The 18,418-nt window shown below is 42.7% G+C and overlaps 2 protein-coding genes across 4 annotated transcripts in view; one reads left to right on the top strand and one right to left on the bottom strand.

Annotated features, from left to right (window-relative positions):
* LOC106607643 (MAP/microtubule affinity-regulating kinase 3) overlaps positions 1–18,418 on the top strand; it is a 217,383-nt gene that overhangs the window by 120,264 nt on the left and 78,701 nt on the right. The window lies entirely within an intron of this gene.
* Positions 5,015–18,128, bottom strand: LOC106607642 (creatine kinase B-type). 3 transcript variants are annotated; one of them, XM_045720719.2, is made up of 9 exons: positions 17,908–18,128; positions 17,024–17,150; positions 14,778–14,982; positions 13,468–13,622; positions 13,062–13,194; positions 12,181–12,352; positions 8,071–8,194; positions 7,604–7,793; positions 5,015–5,436 (listed from the first exon to the last, which is right to left on the bottom strand). In XM_045720719.2, exons 1-9 carry the CDS (start codon positions 18,123–18,125, stop codon positions 5,258–5,260), a joined length of 1,503 nt encoding a protein of 500 aa, XP_045576675.2. In that variant the 5' UTR covers positions 18,126–18,128; the 3' UTR covers positions 5,015–5,257. The 3 variants fall into 3 exon arrangements, with proteins under 3 accessions (XP_045576675.2, XP_082832897.1, XP_014060263.1); XM_082976771.1 differs by having other exon boundaries at positions 17,911–18,101; XM_014204788.3 differs by lacking the exons at positions 17,024–17,150; positions 17,908–18,128 and adding an exon at positions 15,632–15,898.

The raw sequence follows: 18,418 nt of genomic DNA, 5'->3' as shown, positions 1-18,418 counted from the left end.
CAATGTTTACTTCTGAAGATCACTTTAGCACGGGAATCATGAAGGTCTCGTCATTAGTTTTGTTGGAAAGGGGAGGAATTGTGCTTTACATTGGTATTGGTATTACAGTTGATCTGGAAGTATTATGTTTTTGGGGTGCTAAAATAAGGTCAATTGTACGGACCAAGGCGATGTACAAAAGTGAGTGAGTTTACGTTAGATGACTGAAGTAATAGGAAAGAGCCATCGTGCTTTGCGGCGCAAATTGATGGAAGATTACTGTGAGAAGGAGGATTTAATGGAATCAGAGGATGAGGGAATGTCTTGGCTGCTTCAACGGAAAGACGAAATCAAAGTAATATCAGACTCTGAAGATACTGTGAAAAGTCTGCCTACAAGTTCCAGCCAGTCGGCGCCAACGAGGCAAGTGGACAGCGAAAACACGGGAGCTGCGGCAGAACGAAAAGAGGGAGGGGCTCCTCAGCCAAGCAGAGAAGTGGTCTCAGCTCTAGAAAGGAACCCACCACAGAGAGAGAATGAAGTGAGTATGTCCAGTTATAAAGACTTTAAAATTCATGGACAGATAGATCAGAATCAAAAAGATAAGCTCAGCTTCAGCAGCATGGAACATCAGATTGAAAATGGACAGAGAAAAGGGTACCATGAATTAGAAATCATAGAAGCAGTAATCAGAGCTGTGAGCCCAGGGCTTAAGATGAGGAGTTATCTGGAGGGAAAAACAGACATGACACTACACACTAAGGCAAATCTTGAGGACACATTATGCAGAGAAGGATGCTACTGAACTGTATCACAAGTTGACTAAAGCAACACAAGAGCCGGGAGAGTTTGCCTTGGAATTCCTAGTCCGAGTCTTTGACCTGAGACAGAAAGTGTTATCAGCCTCAGCTCGTGCCCAATCAGGACTGAAATATGACAGAGTTAGTCAAGAGTCAATGCCTGCAGGCCATTGTTACAGGATTAACAAATGATAATGTCAGGGCAGAGATGAGAGTGCATCTCCAGAATATTAACACCAGTGATGAACTGTTGCTTGAGAAAATGCTAATTGCCCAGGGCAATGAAAGCGAACGCATGCAAAAGGCCAGGATTTCCTGTAAGTTCACACCCACACGAGTGAACGCAGTACAGAGTGAGGATAACGGGGATAGCGGAGAGGAATGTGCACAGGCAGAGCCCTCACAGACCACTGTCCGAAAACAAAATAAATATAATCCTCTCCTGAGTAAAATTCATGCGAGCAATGAAGCTATCAAAGAACTCATTAGTACAGTCAGTGCAGGGCCCGGGTGACAGTTCAGTTAGGAATCGCTCCAACAGAAAACCAAGTCCAACCAACTGGGAGAAAAGGATGGGAGTTTAAGACTGTGTTGATTACAGGGGATTGAACAAGATGACTGTTTTGGACTGGCATCCCATACCCCGTATACAGGAAATACTTGATGGTTTGGGAGGAAACTTATGGTTTACAGTTTTAGATCAAGGAAAGGCATACCACCAAGGATTTGTGGGAGAGGAGTCCAGAAAATACACTGCCTTCAGCACCCCTTGGGCCATATATGAATGGAGTAGAATTCCCTTTGGCTTATCAAACAGTCCCTCTGCCTTCCAACGAAGCATGGAGGAAAGTTTAGAGGGGATAAGAGATAGAATCTGTATACCATATTTGGATGACGTTCTTATTTTTAGTCAGTCATTTGAACAACGTGGAAGATGTCCGTCAGGTACTCAGGCAGCAAAATAAATGGGGTATTAAGTGTGACCTATTCAAGAATGAGGTCCGTTAATTAGGAAAAATAATTTCTGCTGAGGGTTACAGAATGGTTGTTAAAGAAATTGTAGCAGTGCAAAAACTGGTAAACAGGCCACCAACAAACGTGAGAGAGCTGAGGAAACTACTGGGGTTTCTAGGGTACTATAGGGGTTATGTACAGAACTTTTCACAACATGCTAAATGTCTCTATGACTTACTAGCAGTGAAGTCAGAGACGCCAGCATCCGGGAAGTGAAGGACCAAGGTAGCTACGCAGTTGGGACAGGCTCTGCCCCACCAGAAGGTTATATGGGAGGATGCTCACCAGAGAGCATTAGAACACTTGGTGAGTGTGTTGACTAATCCACCTGTGCTTGCTTACCCAGATTTCAAGGACCCTTTTATCCTGCATGTTGATGCCTCCGAAGAGGGATTGGGAGGTGTGTTATACCAACGACAAAGTGTCTGAGAGTCATTGGATATGGCTCCCGCACCCTGACTCAAGCAGAGAGAAACTATCCCCTTCACTCTGGGAAACTGGAATTCTTGGCCCTCAAATGGGCAGTGACTGAGCGGTTCCGAGATTACCTATTTTATGCTCCCTCTGTGACAGTGTACAGTGATAATAACCCCTTGACATATGTACTAACTACAGCAAGACTGAAGTATCGTCCTGGAAAGGTAAACACTCACGCAGACTTTGTCATGCTCTCCTTTGCATGCTGAACATTACATGGAAGAATGCACAGAGAAACACTCACTTGAAATGGTAAAAGCAACACTCAATAATGTTCAGACACAACAGAATGACTGTGTAACGTGGATATCCACAGTCATACTAAGGCCATCAGTGCAAGATGAGCTGTCATGGTGGGGGGGAACAGTTACAGACCAACTGTCTCCACACGATATCATGCAGGCTCAGTTAAAGGATGCAGCTGTATCGAGAATCTTGGAACTGAAAAGTCAAAGGACTAAGCCTAAACCAACATAATGTCAACAAGTCATACAAAGTCAAACAGTTACTGCAAGAGTGGAACAGGCTCCATGTCTCACCAGATGGATTATTACAAAGGAAAACAGCAAAAAGGACACAAGTTGTGGTACCAAGTCAGTATAGAACACTGATTTACAAGTACTTACACACTGAAATGGCTCATCTAGGAACAGAAAGTGTTGAACTTAGCACGAGAACGCTTTTATTGGCCGCGCATGCAACACGACATTGAACACTTTATTACCAAAGTGTGTAAGTGTATCAAACAAAAGAAACCCAGTGTAATAACTAGGGCCCCAATGCAACATGTACGAGCTACAGCTCCTTTCCAGATGATTTCAATTGACTATGTGCATTTGGAGAAAAGCAGAGAGGGCTACGAGTACATTTTAGATAACTTTACAAAATTTGCACAAGCCTACCCCACCAGAAATAAGTCAGGGAAAACTGCAGCATAAAAGCTTTGATGATTTTTTTGTGTCAAATCCATCATGATCAGGGAAGAGAGTTTGAAAATCAGTTATTTAGAGACTTGCAGAACTGTACAGGAATAGCCCATTCCAGAACCTCTCCATATCATCCACAGGGGAATCCGGTGAAGAGATTTAACCATACACTTGTCAATGTTGCACACACTAGATGAAGAGAAAAAGGCCAACTGGGGTGATTATCTGAACAAGGTCATTCATGCATATAATTGTACCACCAGTGATGCTACTGGGTTCTGACCGTATTTCCTGCTATTTGGAAGGGCTCCACTGCTACCTGTTGACCTTGTCTTTGAGTTACAGATAAAGGAACAGGAGAAATCATACCAGAATTATGCTAAGAAGTGGCAGCCACAGATGGCGGAAGCCTATGATGTCGCCAGTAGAAACATGGAGAAATCAACAGCAAAGGGAAAAGCCTACTACGATCGGGAAAAAATGAGTTCGGTTCTGGTCTCAGGGGATCGTGTACTGGTGAGGAACATGTCAGAACGTGGGGGGCCGGGAAAGCTAAGATCACACTGGGAGGACCAAATACATGTGGTAACCAGGAAAAGTGATGACAGCCCTGTCTGAGGTCACACCCGAGAGGGGTACAGTCAGGGCCCGGGTTCTGCATCGCAATATGCTCATGTCATGTAATTCCCTACCATTTGAGGAACCTGTTGAAACACCCAGTAGGTCTGTGGAGAAGGAAACCACCACAGCAAAAGCGGCAAAATGGGGAGAGCGCTGAGTCAGAGCTCAGATGAGGATTCTTATCCAGTTTATCAATAGGCCACAAGGGGATGAAGAGAGCAGACAGTAGCACACAGCTAGTATCAGATAATGAGGAACAGGGTCAGACTGATAGAAACTTCACTGTGAAGGAGTGCCAGCCAGTCCTCCGAGAGAGGACAGGGGCAAATATGGAAACAGCTGAGGGCTCAGAGATTCAATCAGTTCATGAAGTGGACACTGATTCATTGGGATCACCCATGAGCTTGCCCCGCCGTTCAGCCCGGCAGAGGAGGCCCAGAGACATTCTAACCTATAACACTTTAGGGCTGCCAAGCTCTTATCAGGATACCAACTAGAGATGTTCTGATGCGTATATATTTTTTCGTTTACCTTTACGAATCAGTGTGATAATGTTTAGTGGGGGTTGCGTCTTTGCCCACAAAGGCAGACTGGACATGTCTAGATAGTTATGGCTGTTAGGCCAGTTTTCTCCGTTGTTCGCATGACCAGTACTTGAGGCCAGTGAAATATTTGGAACATTTAGTTTTTGCAGGGGTGGTGTTGTAAGGTGCTTAATACAGTTGTATCCCAGCCACTAGGGGGTACTCTGAAACCCATGGGAAATAAATAAATAGTTTAAGAGAATTGGGGAGAGTAAGAATGAAAAAACAAGACTAAACAGCTGTTACCTGTGCTGACATGATTAAAAGTGAAGTACACCATACTTTTCGCGTTGTAGTTTATATGATAAGCTCATTGGAAGGGTAACAATTGCACATAAGGTGGTACACTAAGGGAATCCTGTCAGAATACAATGCATCTATAGACACCATGCATTTGGTTTCCACTCCTTACAAATAGCATGCTATTATGCTTAAATTAAACATCAGAATAAATGGAGACAATAGGCATAAAAGGAATTGCATCAGAATGTCCCTTGGTCAATTGAGCTACAGTAGGCAAGTGTAATTAAGCACAGAAAAAGTATTAGAAGTAACTCATTCATGACACAATGTCCAAACAAATCACTTGCTCACAAAGTGACAAACAAGCACATTCCATGGGCCAAAGATAATTTTATTTCAGGTGTTAATATCCATCTGCAAACATTTAGCAAAAAGACTGCATTTGATACAAAATCCTTCATCACGCAGATGAAGACTGATCTAACTTTTGTTCCACTAAAAGTGTCAGGCAGAGTGCATTTCCTTGATGTAGTTAAGAATGTTTATGGAGACAAGGGGGAGATATTGGTGACGAGGTGAGAGATAAGAGGTTAGAAGTTTTGAGAGAGCGTGTTCACTTCTGGTCGGGCATCAGGTCATTGAAGGACTGGCCGCCCTCCAGACGCTTTTCCATCTCGACAAGGGTCTTGACGCCGTCGACAACCATCTGCACCAGCTCCACCTCGGAGAAGCCCAGACGGTCTGCGTTGGAGATGTCGAAGACACCGCCCACTGCTGCGGTGTCCACACCACCTGGGGGGTACCAAAGAAAAGCTGAGCCAAATGGTGCTGATACGGTTGGCTTCTCTGCAACTAGGGGTGATAGGCCAATCCTGCCCCTGGAGAGCCAGTGTGTATGCAGATTTTAGTTCCAGGCAGCCCTAATTTAACACCTTTCAGCTGCTGTAATCTAAGTCCTGGGGCCTCCACAAAATACACAAATATGCATGCTCCAGTTCACTCAAAAGTTAGCATTAATAAAATGGAATTTGACGTGAGAATATGCTTAGCTTCCTGCAGACCTTAGACCATGGTTACCCAACTGGCAGCCCATGGGTGGTTTTATTTGGCACCCCCAAGTTCTGAGAAGACACTTGCATTGTTGGACATAAGACTAAAAACCAAAGAAATCAGCACCAAGAGCTTTACATTTTGTTAATCTGTTCAAGTACTCTCACACAGAGACGTGACCGTGTCCAAAACGTAAGCAAGGTTTGAAATGATTGTTAGTCAAATATTCTGGTTTGGGCTTGCAGTCTACAAATGTGTAATTATGTTCTGGCCCCCCCAACCAAAACCCACGAAGGTTTTGCCCATGGCTGAATCTAGTTGATGATCCAGCTTTAGACCATGTGTATGCACAGTTTCCAGTGGTTGAAGTATTGCATTGCAAGTAGCCTACCATTTTGTGCAAATGGGGGATATGACATGCTTACTGATAAATAATAAACAGGTAGCCTTAACAAGATGTGAAAAATTGCTCTTCACTAATGGCAAATTATTGCATCTCTGCATTCTAAAAGTTGGACATAGGCATCCATTTCCGATTTCATTCCATAATAAGTGTACCTTTGTTTCATACTCACGAAGTAGCCTGAAATGCCTATATTAAATTGGACCCACTTTACAGTAGTAAATATTTGAAACACTGTCTTAAGGATTTATCTCCATGCAATCCAATCGAGTGCAGTTTAAGGGTAGAACAGAAGGTTCACCTTTTCAACTTACATTTTAGGGTACTGTACAGCTTAGCCTACTGTAATTGCAAATGTTTCACGTAAACAATATTTCATTAATAAACATAACATTGTCATAACCGTCGCAGAATAAGCTTTAGCCTGCAACAAATTACCATGGGCATCCCTCATTTAAATTGGGCCAATTAGATAAGCTATTATTTGAAGTGTTTTTCTCTATGCATCAGAAAAGGGAGTGTGATTTATAATATACAGTAGAATGTAAATGAACAGAGTTTACTTTTTGCTTTGAAGTGTGTAGGCTATTACTAAGTAGGCCTACTGTAGTTTTAAATTCAACATTGTCAATGTTTCAGAATTTGCAGGCAGTGCAGCATATTTAAGGTCGGGAAAAACTAAACAAAACATGCTTACAGGTCCACAACAATTTGCAAATCGTTTTTCAGAAACTGTCAGAGCAAACGTAACTAAAAGTTTAAAACATTCTGCCAACACCTCCAGAGAGATGTAGTTGGCCATTGCCTTCAGAAACTGCCTTGGCCTAATTCCAACACCTCCAGAGAGAGACATATGATGTAGTTGGCCATTGCCTTTAGAAACTGCCTTGGCCTAATTACAATACATCCAGCAAGTAAGGGCTGTGTTGTCACTATAAAAAAAGGGAAAGATGGGCATTTCAGGCAGTGTTTTAATGCTTGTTCACACTTGCAGTTTCAGGACAAGGGTGATTTATAAAACTCAATATTTTTGTACATGTGCAGTCTTTTCAAAAGTGGTGCACAGTTATGAGGCCCCTGAGGAGCAGCTACTTAGCCAAAACAGGAGTAGGGCTGAATCAAAATCCCACAGCAGTGTAGCTCCCCAGGAGGAGAGTTGGCCATCCTGGCCCTAGTCAGTGGACAGTTAAGACCTAGTAGAAAAATGTTATCTACATTTAGGAGAATTGTAACCACAGTTACAGCCAAAGGTTTAGAGGCATGTTGGATTAGCATAACTTTGTTAATTTAAGTACATGGATTCCAATTCAATTAAACATTGGCATCTTCAATGCACAATGTTTTACCAGCCTACAGTAACAAACATTGGTTAATAAAGCAAACGTAGAGAGACTATTCTAGGGCAATATACCAGATCTGCTCGATGTTCGCTTAATCCAATAACTGCTAGACAGAATTTCCCATCTACATTTCCTAATAGAGTTGGTGTATTGAAAATGTACATACCTGTGCCACGCTTCTGCAGCCTCAACCTCTTGAGGACATCGCTGAATTTCTCGTGCTTGCTCATGTTGGGCAGCTTGACGTGCACGCCGGCGCGCAGCCCTGTGCCCAGGTTGGAGGGGCAGGTGAGCACATAGCCCAGGTGCTCGTTCCACATGAACTCATGGCCCTTGTCCTTGAACAGGGTCTCAATCTGAAGTGGTCAGAGGAAACAGTGAGGTAAGGGGCCAAAGGTTATAAGTTTGTGTTGAGAAAGCAACTGCAGTGTTGGGGGACTGTTTTGCAACTGTTTTTGAAGTGCCATTTTGCATAGAATTTTAAGTAGACTCCCAAATTGACTGCATTCAAATGCAATTAACCCCAACGCCATAGTTTGCTTTGCACATTTTTTTTTAACATTACGTTGTAGAATTGTGCCTTGGATTTCACACATTTGACATCCTTGAATCCTGAGTGCACATCACACACACCTTTGTGAGGCCTGTGCAGAAGCGGTGGAACACCTCCTTCATGTTGCCGCCCTTCTGCATAGAGATGACTCGCAGATGGTCCTCCTCATTCACCCAGACCAGGAAGGTCTTGCCATCATTGTGCCTGTCAACAAAAATCTACATATTAGTTCAACATTGGTTGGAATGAGATGCCATTATACATAACGCTCATGTTTATTCTCACTGAAGGCACCCTCCAGCTGGTACTCCAGTGTAGGGTGAAGTTATTCATAGACACTGATCTTGGGTAGATGAAGAAATAAATCCACCACTAACGGTTAGGATTCGGGGAGGGTAGCTTGTCCTAGATCTGTACCTAGAAGAACTTCGATCCAGAGCCTCCTTTAATTGACCCACAACATCAGAGCACATACCTGCATATCACTATTTTAGAGCAGGGCACACCAACCCTGTTCCTGGAGAGCTAACATCCTGTAGGTTTTCACACTAACCCTAATCTAGCACACCTGGTTCTAATAATTAGATTACTCAATTGGCATTTGACCAAAAATATGCAGAAGGGTAGCTCTCCAGGAACAGGGTTGGAGAGCCCCATTTTGGAGTAGGTAATGTGGATTGAAGAATCGTAGAAGGGGCCTCCAGTGAATTTTGACCATTGAAGCGGTCAAGTCGCGTCCATTTTATTGGCACATCTAATTTTATTAGTCACATGCACCGAATACAACAGGTGTAGGTAGACCTTGCAGTGAAATGCTGACTTACGAGCCCATAACCAACAATGCATTTAAAAATTACAGATAAGAATCAGAAAAAATTACGAGTAATTAAAGAGCAGCAGTAAAATAACGATAGCGAGACTATATACGGGGGGGGGGGGGGTGTATCTGTAGAGTCAATGCGCAGGGGCACCGGTTAGCTGAGGTAATATGTACATGTAGGTAGTTTTTAAAATGACAGAACCAGCGGTGTAAATAAGGGGGGAATGCAAATAGTCTGGGTAGCCATTTGATTAGATGTTCAGGAGTCTTATGACCTTGGGGGTAGAAGCTGTTTAGAAACCTCTTGGACCTAGACTTGGCACTCCGGTACCGCTTGCCGTGCAGTAGCAGAGAGAACAGTCTATGACTAGGGTGGCTGGAGTCTTTGACAACTTTTAGGGCCTTCCTCTGACAGCGCCTGGTAGAGGTCCTGGATAGCAGGAAGCTTGGCCCCAGTGATGTACTGAGCCGTACGCACTACACTGTTGGATGCTGAGAAGTTGCCATATCAGGCAGCGATGCAAACAGTCAGGATGCTCTTGATGGTGCAGCTGTAGAACCTTTTGAGGAACTGAGGACCCATGCCAAATATTCTCAGTCTCCTGAGGTGGAATAGGTTTTGTCATGCCCTCTTTGACATTCTTGGTGTGCGGATGTGGACACCAAGGAACTTGAAGCTCTCAAACTGCTCCACTGCAGCCTCGATGACAATGGGGGCGTGCTCGGTCCTCTTTCCTGTAGTCCACTTTTTTTTTTAACCTTTATCTAGGCAAGTCAGTTAAGAACAAATTCTTATTTTCAATGACGGGTTAACTGCTGTTCAGGGGTAGAACGACAGATTTTTACCTTGTAAGCTCAGGGATCTTGCAACCTTCCGGTTACTAGTCCAACACTAACCACTAGGCTACCTGCCACCCCTTTGTCTTGATCACGTTGAGGGAGAGGTTGTCCTGGCACAACACGGCCAGTTCTGACCTCCTCCCTATAGGCTGTCTCGTTGCTGTCTGATCAGGCCTACCACTTGTGTCATGGGCAAACTTGACGGCGTTGGAGTCATGAGTGAACAGGGAGTACAGGAGGGGACTGAGCACGCACCCCTGAGGGGCCCCGTTTTGAGGATTAGCGTGGCGGATGTGTTGTTACCTACCCTTACCACCTGGGGGCGGCCTCTCAGGAAGTCCAGGATCCAGTTGCAGAGGGAGGTGTTTAGCCCCAGGGTCCTTAGCTTATTGAGAAGCTTTGAGGGCACTATGGTGTTGAAGGCTGAGCCGTAGTCAGTGAGTAGCATTCTCAAATAGGTGTTCCTTTTGTCCAGGTGGGAAAGAACAGTGTGGAGTGCAATCGATATCTCATCTGTGGATCTGTTGGTGCGGTATGCAAATTGGAGTGGGTCTAGGGTTTCTGGGATAATGGTGTTGATGTGAGCCATCACCAGCCTTTCAAAGCACTTCATGGCTACAGACAGTGGTACAGGTCAGTAGTCATTTAGGCAGGTTACCTTAGTGTTCTTGGGCACAGGCACTATGGTGGTCTGCTTAAATTATGTTGGTATTACAGACTCGGACAGGGAGAGGTTGAAAATGTCACTGAAGACGCTTGCCAGTTGGTCAGTGCATGCTCGCAGTACACATCCTGGTAATCCGTCGTGCCCTGTGGCCTTGTGAATGTTGACTTGTTTAAAGGTCTAGATCGGCTGAGGAAAGCGTGATCACACAATCTTCCCGGAACAGCTGGTGCTCTCATACATATTTTAGTGTCATTTGCATCGAAGCGAGCATAGAAGTAGTTTAGCTCGTCTGGTAGGCTTGTGCCACTGGGCAGCTCTCAGCTGTGCTTCCCTTTGTAGTCTAATGGTTTGCAAGCCCTGACACATCCGACGAGCGGTAGAGCACGTTTCAATCTTAGTCCTGTATTGACGCATTGCCTGTAATGGTTCTTCGGAGGGCATAGCGGGATTTATTATAATCTTCAGGGTTAGAGTCCTGCTCCTTAAAAGCGGCAGCTCTAGCCTGTAGCTCAGTGCGGATGTTGCCTGTAATCTGTGGCATGTACGTACAGTCACTGTGGGGATGATGTCGTCGATGCACTTATTGATGAAGCCAGTGACCATCCGAAGAATCCCAGAACATATTCCAGTCTGTGCTACAACAGTCCTGTAGCTTAGCATCTGCTTCATCTGACCATTTATTGCTCTCGTCACTGGTGCTTCCTGCTTTAATTTTTGCTTATAAGCAGGAGGATAGAATTATGGTCAGATTTGCCAAATGGAGAGTTTTGTATGCGTCTCGGTGTATGGAGTAAAGGTAGTCCAGAGTTTCTGGTTGCACATTTAACATGCTGATAGAAATTTGGTAAAACGGATGTAAGTTTCTTTACATTAAAGTCCCCAGCGACTAGGAGCACCACCTCTGGGTGAGCGTTTTCTTGTTTGCTTATGGCGGAATACAGCTCATTCAACACTCTTATTGCCAGCCTCTGCCTGCGGTGGTATGTAAACAGCTACGAAAAACACAGATGAAAACTCTAGGTAGATAGTGTGGTCTACAGCTTATCATGAGATACTTTACCTCAGGCGAGCAATAGCTCAAGATTTAGCTACCATGCACCAGCTGTTTACAAAAATACACAGACCGCCCCTAGTCTTACCAGAAGCCGCTGTTCCATCCTGCCGGTACAGCGTATAACCAGCCAGCTGCATGTTGATAGTGTCGTCGTTCAGCCACGACTCCGTGAAGCATAAGATATTACAGTTTTGAATGTCCCAATGGTAATCTTCCACATTGGTCATACATTTTATTCTCCAAAGACTGCACATTTGCTAGCAGAATAGAAGGAAGTGGGGGTTTATTTGATCGCCTACAAATTCTCAGAAGTCAGTACGCCCTCTGGCTCCTTTTTCTCCACCTCCTCTTCACACCAATCATGGATCTGGGCCTGTTCCCGAGAAAGCAGTATATAATTTGCTTCGGGCTCCTCAGACTTGTCAAAGAAAAAAAAAAGAGGATTCTGCCAGTCCGTGGTGAGTAATCCCAGTGCTGATGTCCAGAAGTTATTTTCGGTCATAAGACGGTAGCGGCAACATCATGTACAAAATAAGTTTAAAAAAGTTACAAAATAATGCAAATAAACAAAAAAAAATTGGTTGGGGACACGTAAAGCGTCAGCATTCTCAGCACCATTTTATCCTTTACTGCACTTTCGCGCCTTCCTTAATGAACACCGACAGACCAGGGGAGGAATTCACTAGAAAAGCTGAATGGCAGGAGAATACTAGACTAAGTCCCTTTATTCATCTGCCATCATGAAAGGAAAAGGAAGCCATTTGACGTCTACATGGGAAAAACTCTGCTGTTGTGCCCGGGGAACTCACCAGATGCCCCTGCCGTCGGGCCAGTCACGGCCCATCCCAGACGCCAACAGCAGGGGGGACACGGGCTTGTCAAACAGAAAGTGGTCGTCAATCAGCTGTTGCTGCTCATCGTCTGTCATGTTCTTAAGGGCGTAATACTGGCCATTGAGGTCCCCATCCAGTGAGGCTAGACCTGCAAAAAAATGAGAATGGCAGTAAAACAAGTAGGCCTACATGAGTGGTCATCCTTTTTCACCAACTTTAAAGAAAATGTCCTATTTGTAAGGATTAGACCAACAATCAAGCAGTTATATTTTTTTTCAAAGTGGCAATTTTAGTTAAGGATTCCATTACACAGTGGTGTAAAGTGCTTTAGTAAAAATACTTTAAAGTACTACCCAAGTAATTTTTTCGGGGTGACTGCTTTTACTTTACTACACTTTCTACTGCCTCTGATCTGGCAGACTCACTAAACACAAATGCTTAAATTATGTCAGCGTGTTGGTGTGCCCCTGGCTATCTAAATAAAAATATATTGTACCGACTGGTTTGCTTAATATAAATAATTCCAAATTCCTTATACTTTAGTATATTTTAGCAAGTACATTTAAAACTACATCATTTTACTCAAGTAGTATTTTACTGGGCGACTTTCACTTAATTTTCTATGAAGGCATCTTTACTTTGACAATTGGGTACTTTTTACACAACTCCCATTATATAAAACGCATCTAGAATAATTAAGTCTTAACCAATGCCAGTCAAGAGCAGCAAGTCAATTGCAGTGTGGCATCATTTCAATAGTATAATTAAGACAGTTCCACTCAGTGCTGTCAGGGGGCAGTGTCACAAAGGGCATGCAGCAGGACTCAAGACATTGAAGACAGGGCTCGATTACGCACTTTCGATTGCCATGTTCTCAATGGCACGTCGCTCCCCACGGCTGCAGTGTGGGGGGAGGCAGAACCCACGGACACTCCTGCCAGTTCGCACTCTGGAGCTCAGGACGAAGTTGGGGTCCAGGTCATCCCCACCCTGCCAAAACAATAACCGTCGTGTTAGCAATTAGCATGAAAGCTAACATGTATGGACATTTGATATCAACTGTAAACCAGGGTTGGGCTACCTGGAGGTTTGAAAACAATGGTTGTGTGGCCATTATGCCCAATATGGATTTTCAATGACAAATTCATTTTCAAATTAATTTCCCAAATAATTGACGACTCACGTAGGACAACCTTGGGAGTGTGTATGTGGTGAATCAAGGTGTGAGGCAATTCAGAGTGTGTGGACATTGTGTGCCTTTACCACAAGGTTATCTGGGTTCAGATCGGTCTTGTGTTTGTCTGAGGGCTTGTATCCCCCGTGGCGGTCTTCGATGATGGGGTCCAGCAGCTCCTTGAACACCTCATACGTCTCCTCGTCTCCGGCCACGCAGCCCACTGTCATGATGAAGGGGTGGCCTTGAATAAAACAGGGACAGGGTGAAGGAATAAAATGCCAGCCAATGGTGCCAACAGTTGACGCCATCCAAGTGAAGATTGTCACTGACAAAATGCAGTCCATTGGTTGACAGTAATTGGTTTTGGAATTTTATACAAAATTGGTCAACTGTGCCGCAGTCACATTGGTCTTAGTTCCAATAATAGCTGTAGCCACCCTCCAGATGCAAACTGCTGTCAGAATAACACCATCTACACTGAAGCCATTGGGCATTAATACAAATTTGGGTTGACATTCATAATGCTGTACATGTTCTGGTTAAGAACAATGTTAAGTTGAGGTGACTAAGGTTTGCAGCAGACCTGAGTTTAAAATTATTTGTTTAGAATTTTTTGTCATTTAAGTACTTATTTTCTGTGTATTACAATATTTTCAAATACATTTATTTAAAATACTCCCAATGTAGGACCCAAGTTAAAATGCATGGGAGTATTTAAATTAGTTTTTTTTAAATGCATGCATTTCCAAATACATTCCAATATTCTACTACTTGTATTTTCAAATAAAAACATCTATAAACTACTGCTCAAAATGTGAAAGTATTTGAAATAGTATTTAAACCCAGGTCTAGTTTGCATACCGGTACACATCTTCAGCTGGTTGCCACTTAAACTGGATGTTGTAGTAGGGCCTAACAATAGACATTATCAAATTAAAGGCCTACATTAGAATTCAAAGTCAGTAATTCCGCTGTTAAATAGATATGTGACCCAACAACATAATAAAATGTAAGGCCTCAATTTAGCCTGTAATGTCACCTGCAAATAGTGGACATGACCTTGCTCAACAAAGATCGTTGGTGATGCTGCTGTGACAAATATGTGTATGGCCATGGATCCCATGTCAGTCCTAATGCATTGATAGTTAACTGGAACAATGCGCTCGACAGGGCCATAAATAATGAATTCCTATTATTATACTGAACATTGCATTAGTGGCCACATCACAGGCACTTGGTAACAAGGTCACCGTTTCAACAGCGGAGTTTTTTCACTCGGTACATGGCAAAATCCAAGCACCGGATGAGTGGGTAGGCTATAACTAAAACCCTCCGTCCTCTCGACGCGGCATTACGGACGGCTTAGGACCAACGTAGGCAAGCTCGGGCTGTTTACCTGGGTTATCAACTCCAGTTTGAATGACATCATCCACGGTAAATCCACTTGGAGTCTCTTTGTCCCGCAGGTTGGCGTACATCTCTGGAGTGAGCACCTTGGCCATGTGGTTGTTATGTTGGCTGAGGTCGGGGTACTCCTGCTCCGCCGAGTAGTTCATCTTCAGTTTGTTGTGGGTGTTACCGAAAGGCATGATTGCGTTCACCTGTGCGCAAGGATGAAACGATGAGATGTCAGCAAATGTTAGCAAACAAATACCTGCCATTTGCGTGCCAATTCCTCATAATCTGAGAGGGTACACGCAACATACAATCGGTGCCCAAATATAGCAATTTATTTTCTCTAAAATATATTAAAAAAATGTCCAACATAAAGGGAATGCATATTCATCCACGTTAATCCAAATATGTAGGTTACAGTGCGAGGCCACATTAGTTTGAAGCAACCGATTGCGTAATGTCCAGCACCAGATAAGACCTTGCAGATAGACCACGACCTTGCGGTCTCTTCCTTGTAAAACTGCTATGCCAAACGGAAAATACACCCCTCTACACTAGTTGAGACGATTTTAACCAGGATGAAATATTCTACATGTCAATTCGATTTAATCGTTTTGAGTGAAACCAAATCACTGACGTCTCCTCATTTCTCTAGGGTTAGATGCGCTTTCCCGAGATGCTGTCTAAAATTCCTGTCTTTGTTCAGGCTATAGTCCAAACGTTTTGCCATTGTTATCATATAGCCTATTTAATCAATACATGTATTAAATACAAAGCACATTAGACACCTAAGTTCTGCAAGTATGATGACATACTTATGCATTTATACAACATTAAAAAAAAAAAAAAACCTACCGTAGGACGTTTTTCTTTGGGAAATACACAAAAAATCCTTTCTCGCGACACACCAAAGCTAATAATGGTGTCCAGAATTAATCAGCTTCGCTAGGTTTTTATATGCCCGATGAGCTCTCCTCTGATTGGATACTATTTAAAGTTAATTCATCCTATTGGAAATGGGAGTAACGCAATTGCATTTACCGTCACCGCTGCGAAACCTCTCAGATCAAGTGGTGCGTTCCTTGACAGATCTCATTAATGACACCAGTAAGAGAGAATTTAATGGTACCAGTGGCTACATTCAATTTATCCGCACTAGGATGAATGGATATTGATTCTCCTAGTAAGCCTGACTGTCACCACACACAGAACCCTGCCTTGCTCATGTAGCATTGTCAAATATGTTAATATGGTCAAATGGGCTTCAGGTAGCCTATACATAAGCTAAAATCTCGGGCTGTTTCAGGGGAATGTCGTTGTTCTTTATGATGATAGGGACATTTAGTGGCCTATTAATATATATGAATAATGTTTTATTTTCATATTCCAGTGCTTTTGTGTGGCTCATTTGTAATTCCATTTTAACAATAGGCATATAATATACGCTCCATGGGGCTTATTTCTCCCCCCCCACAAAAAAACGAGGTAAAGACAGTTTCAGGTTGGATATTCTACGGATATTTGCATGTAGTTTTCCTTACCTCCACCAACAGCAGTTAGGCACCGTCAACATAGTGACAAATCACATTTTTCACATTTCAATAGCTATTTAACCATTACTCCTAAAACTTTAAAAACTGTTTCTAGCTAACCCGATGGCATAGACACACATTGCATGCATTTTTTGTTGTTGTTGATTTACATCTCGCACTATTTTAAATTATTTATTTACATTTTTTAATTTCAATAGCTCATTGGTCATATGACCTACTGGACTCAAACAAGGTTCAGAATATCAACAGACTACCCTTCTATATTACACACCCTTTAGTTTGTCCATTTTCATCTCACATGATTTTACATGAATTTTTCCAAATCTAGAATTTCAATAGCTCATTGGTCATGTGACCTAGTGATTTCAAACAAGGTTCAGAATGTCCATTCAGTGGGCCTACACATTACACACCCTTTAGTTTGTCCATTTTCATCTCACACGATTTTACATAAATGTTTAAAAATTTTAAATTTCAATAGCTCCTTGGTCATGTGACCTCAAACAAGTTTCAGAATGTCCACTGACTATGCCTTCATATTGCACACTCTGATGTTTGTCTACTTTCATCTCATGCTATTAGACTTAAATCTGTAAGTTTTACAGGCCATCTACACCAAAAAGTAAAATATAATTTTTGATCTAATTGTCACATAACAGCTAACCATTCATTATTGAAAATATAACTATCAAACCTGCATTACAAAGACCCCGTAGCTGAAGGTGTCCTGCTGCATTGTGTGAGTTATTTCCCCTCCTTTCCACTTTATGTCCACCCAGTCATCTTTTCCATGGCAGGATCTTCTCATTTTGAAGTTCTCTCTTTTTTTATGTAAACATAATGGAATTCTGATCAGTTATAGGCAAATAAATACACAGGACAAATTTGTATGCTGTTTTCCTTATCACTATAATCTAGTAGTAATTTAGTAGTTGAGGTCATTTCCTTTATGCCCCATTCTACACACAGCCTAAATTACAGGCACTGAACCATTTACAGGACAATAATAAAAGTAGCATATAGGATCCATCCCTATCACAGAGTGAATAAATGTAGAGCGTTTGTAGACTTTAAGAAAAAAATATTAAGTGACAGTTTCATCAGTATGTGCTTAAAGAAAGTCATATCACAACGATCACAGATGACAGTGACCAGCAAATCTATGACAATAGAGAATGAATTGTGAGCACCAAAGTGTGTTTGTCAAAATAATATCTGAAAATGTCAGTTGTTGAACATAATACTTCTATTTGCAATAGCAATTTATGATATATGCAGTTGAGGAATATTCAATGACCCAACACTACATGTAGGACGGTCATAAGACATTCCCACATATAGTATTTAAAAAATATATTTTTATTTTATTTAACCTTTATTTAACCAGGTAAGCCAGTTGACAACAAGTTCCCATTTACAACTGCGACCTGGCCAAGATAAAGCAAAGCAGTGTGACAAAACAACAACACAGAGTTACACATGGAATAAACAAACGCACAGTCAATAACACAATAGAAAAGTATATATACAGTGTGTGTAAATGAAGTAAGATTAGGATAGGTAAGGCAATAATCTCACGACTTCCGCCGAAGTCGGTTCCTCTCCTTGTTCGGGCGGCGTTCGGCGGTCGACGTCACCGGTCTTCTAGCCATCGCCGATCCACCTTTCATTTTCCATTTCTTTTGTCTTGTTTTCCCACACACCTGGTTTACATTTCCCTCATTACTTGTCGTGTATTTAACCCTCTGTTCCCCCCCATGTCTGTGTGTGAAATTGTTTATTGTTGAGCTTGGCATGCTTCCGGCTGGTTTGTGCCGGGTTCTGTTTTATACCCGTGCTTTGTGGCAGCCTGTACTTTGTACTTGGGTTTTTGTACTTTGTGCTGCCTCACTTGTTCGTTGGGCATTTGTTTTGTGACGCGGTTGCGTTCTGTGCAAATGATTGCCTAAGTAAAGTTCTTTGTCCACTCATCTCTGCTCTCCTGCGCCTGACTTCTATGCACCAGCTACACTCACCTCATGACAAATAAATAGGCTGTAGTGGGGAAATAATTACAATTTCGCAAATAAACACTGGAGTGATAGATGTG

The sequence above is a fragment of the Salmo salar genome, chromosome 06 (assembly GCF_965601325.2).
Source record: "Salmo salar chromosome 06, fSalSal1, whole genome shotgun sequence".
In the NCBI taxonomy this organism is placed as follows: Eukaryota; Metazoa; Chordata; class Actinopteri; order Salmoniformes; family Salmonidae; genus Salmo; species Salmo salar.
The sequence above is the reverse complement of the archived record's forward strand: the minus strand, read 5'-3'. Positions and strand labels throughout refer to the sequence as shown.

Coding starts and splice junctions, on each gene's coding strand:
- LOC106607642 (XM_045720719.2), bottom strand. CDS start 18,125: ATGCCAAGCTCAACAATAAACAATTTCACACACAGACATGGGGGGGAA. Junction 17,151..17,907: donor AACCGACTTCGGCGGAAGTC/GTGAGATTATTG, acceptor ACATAAAAAAAG/AGAGAACTTCAAAATGAGAA. Junction 14,983..17,023: donor ACGGGGTCTTTGTAATGCAG/GTTTGATAGTTA, acceptor CCTTGCGCACAG/GTGAACGCAATCATGCCTTT.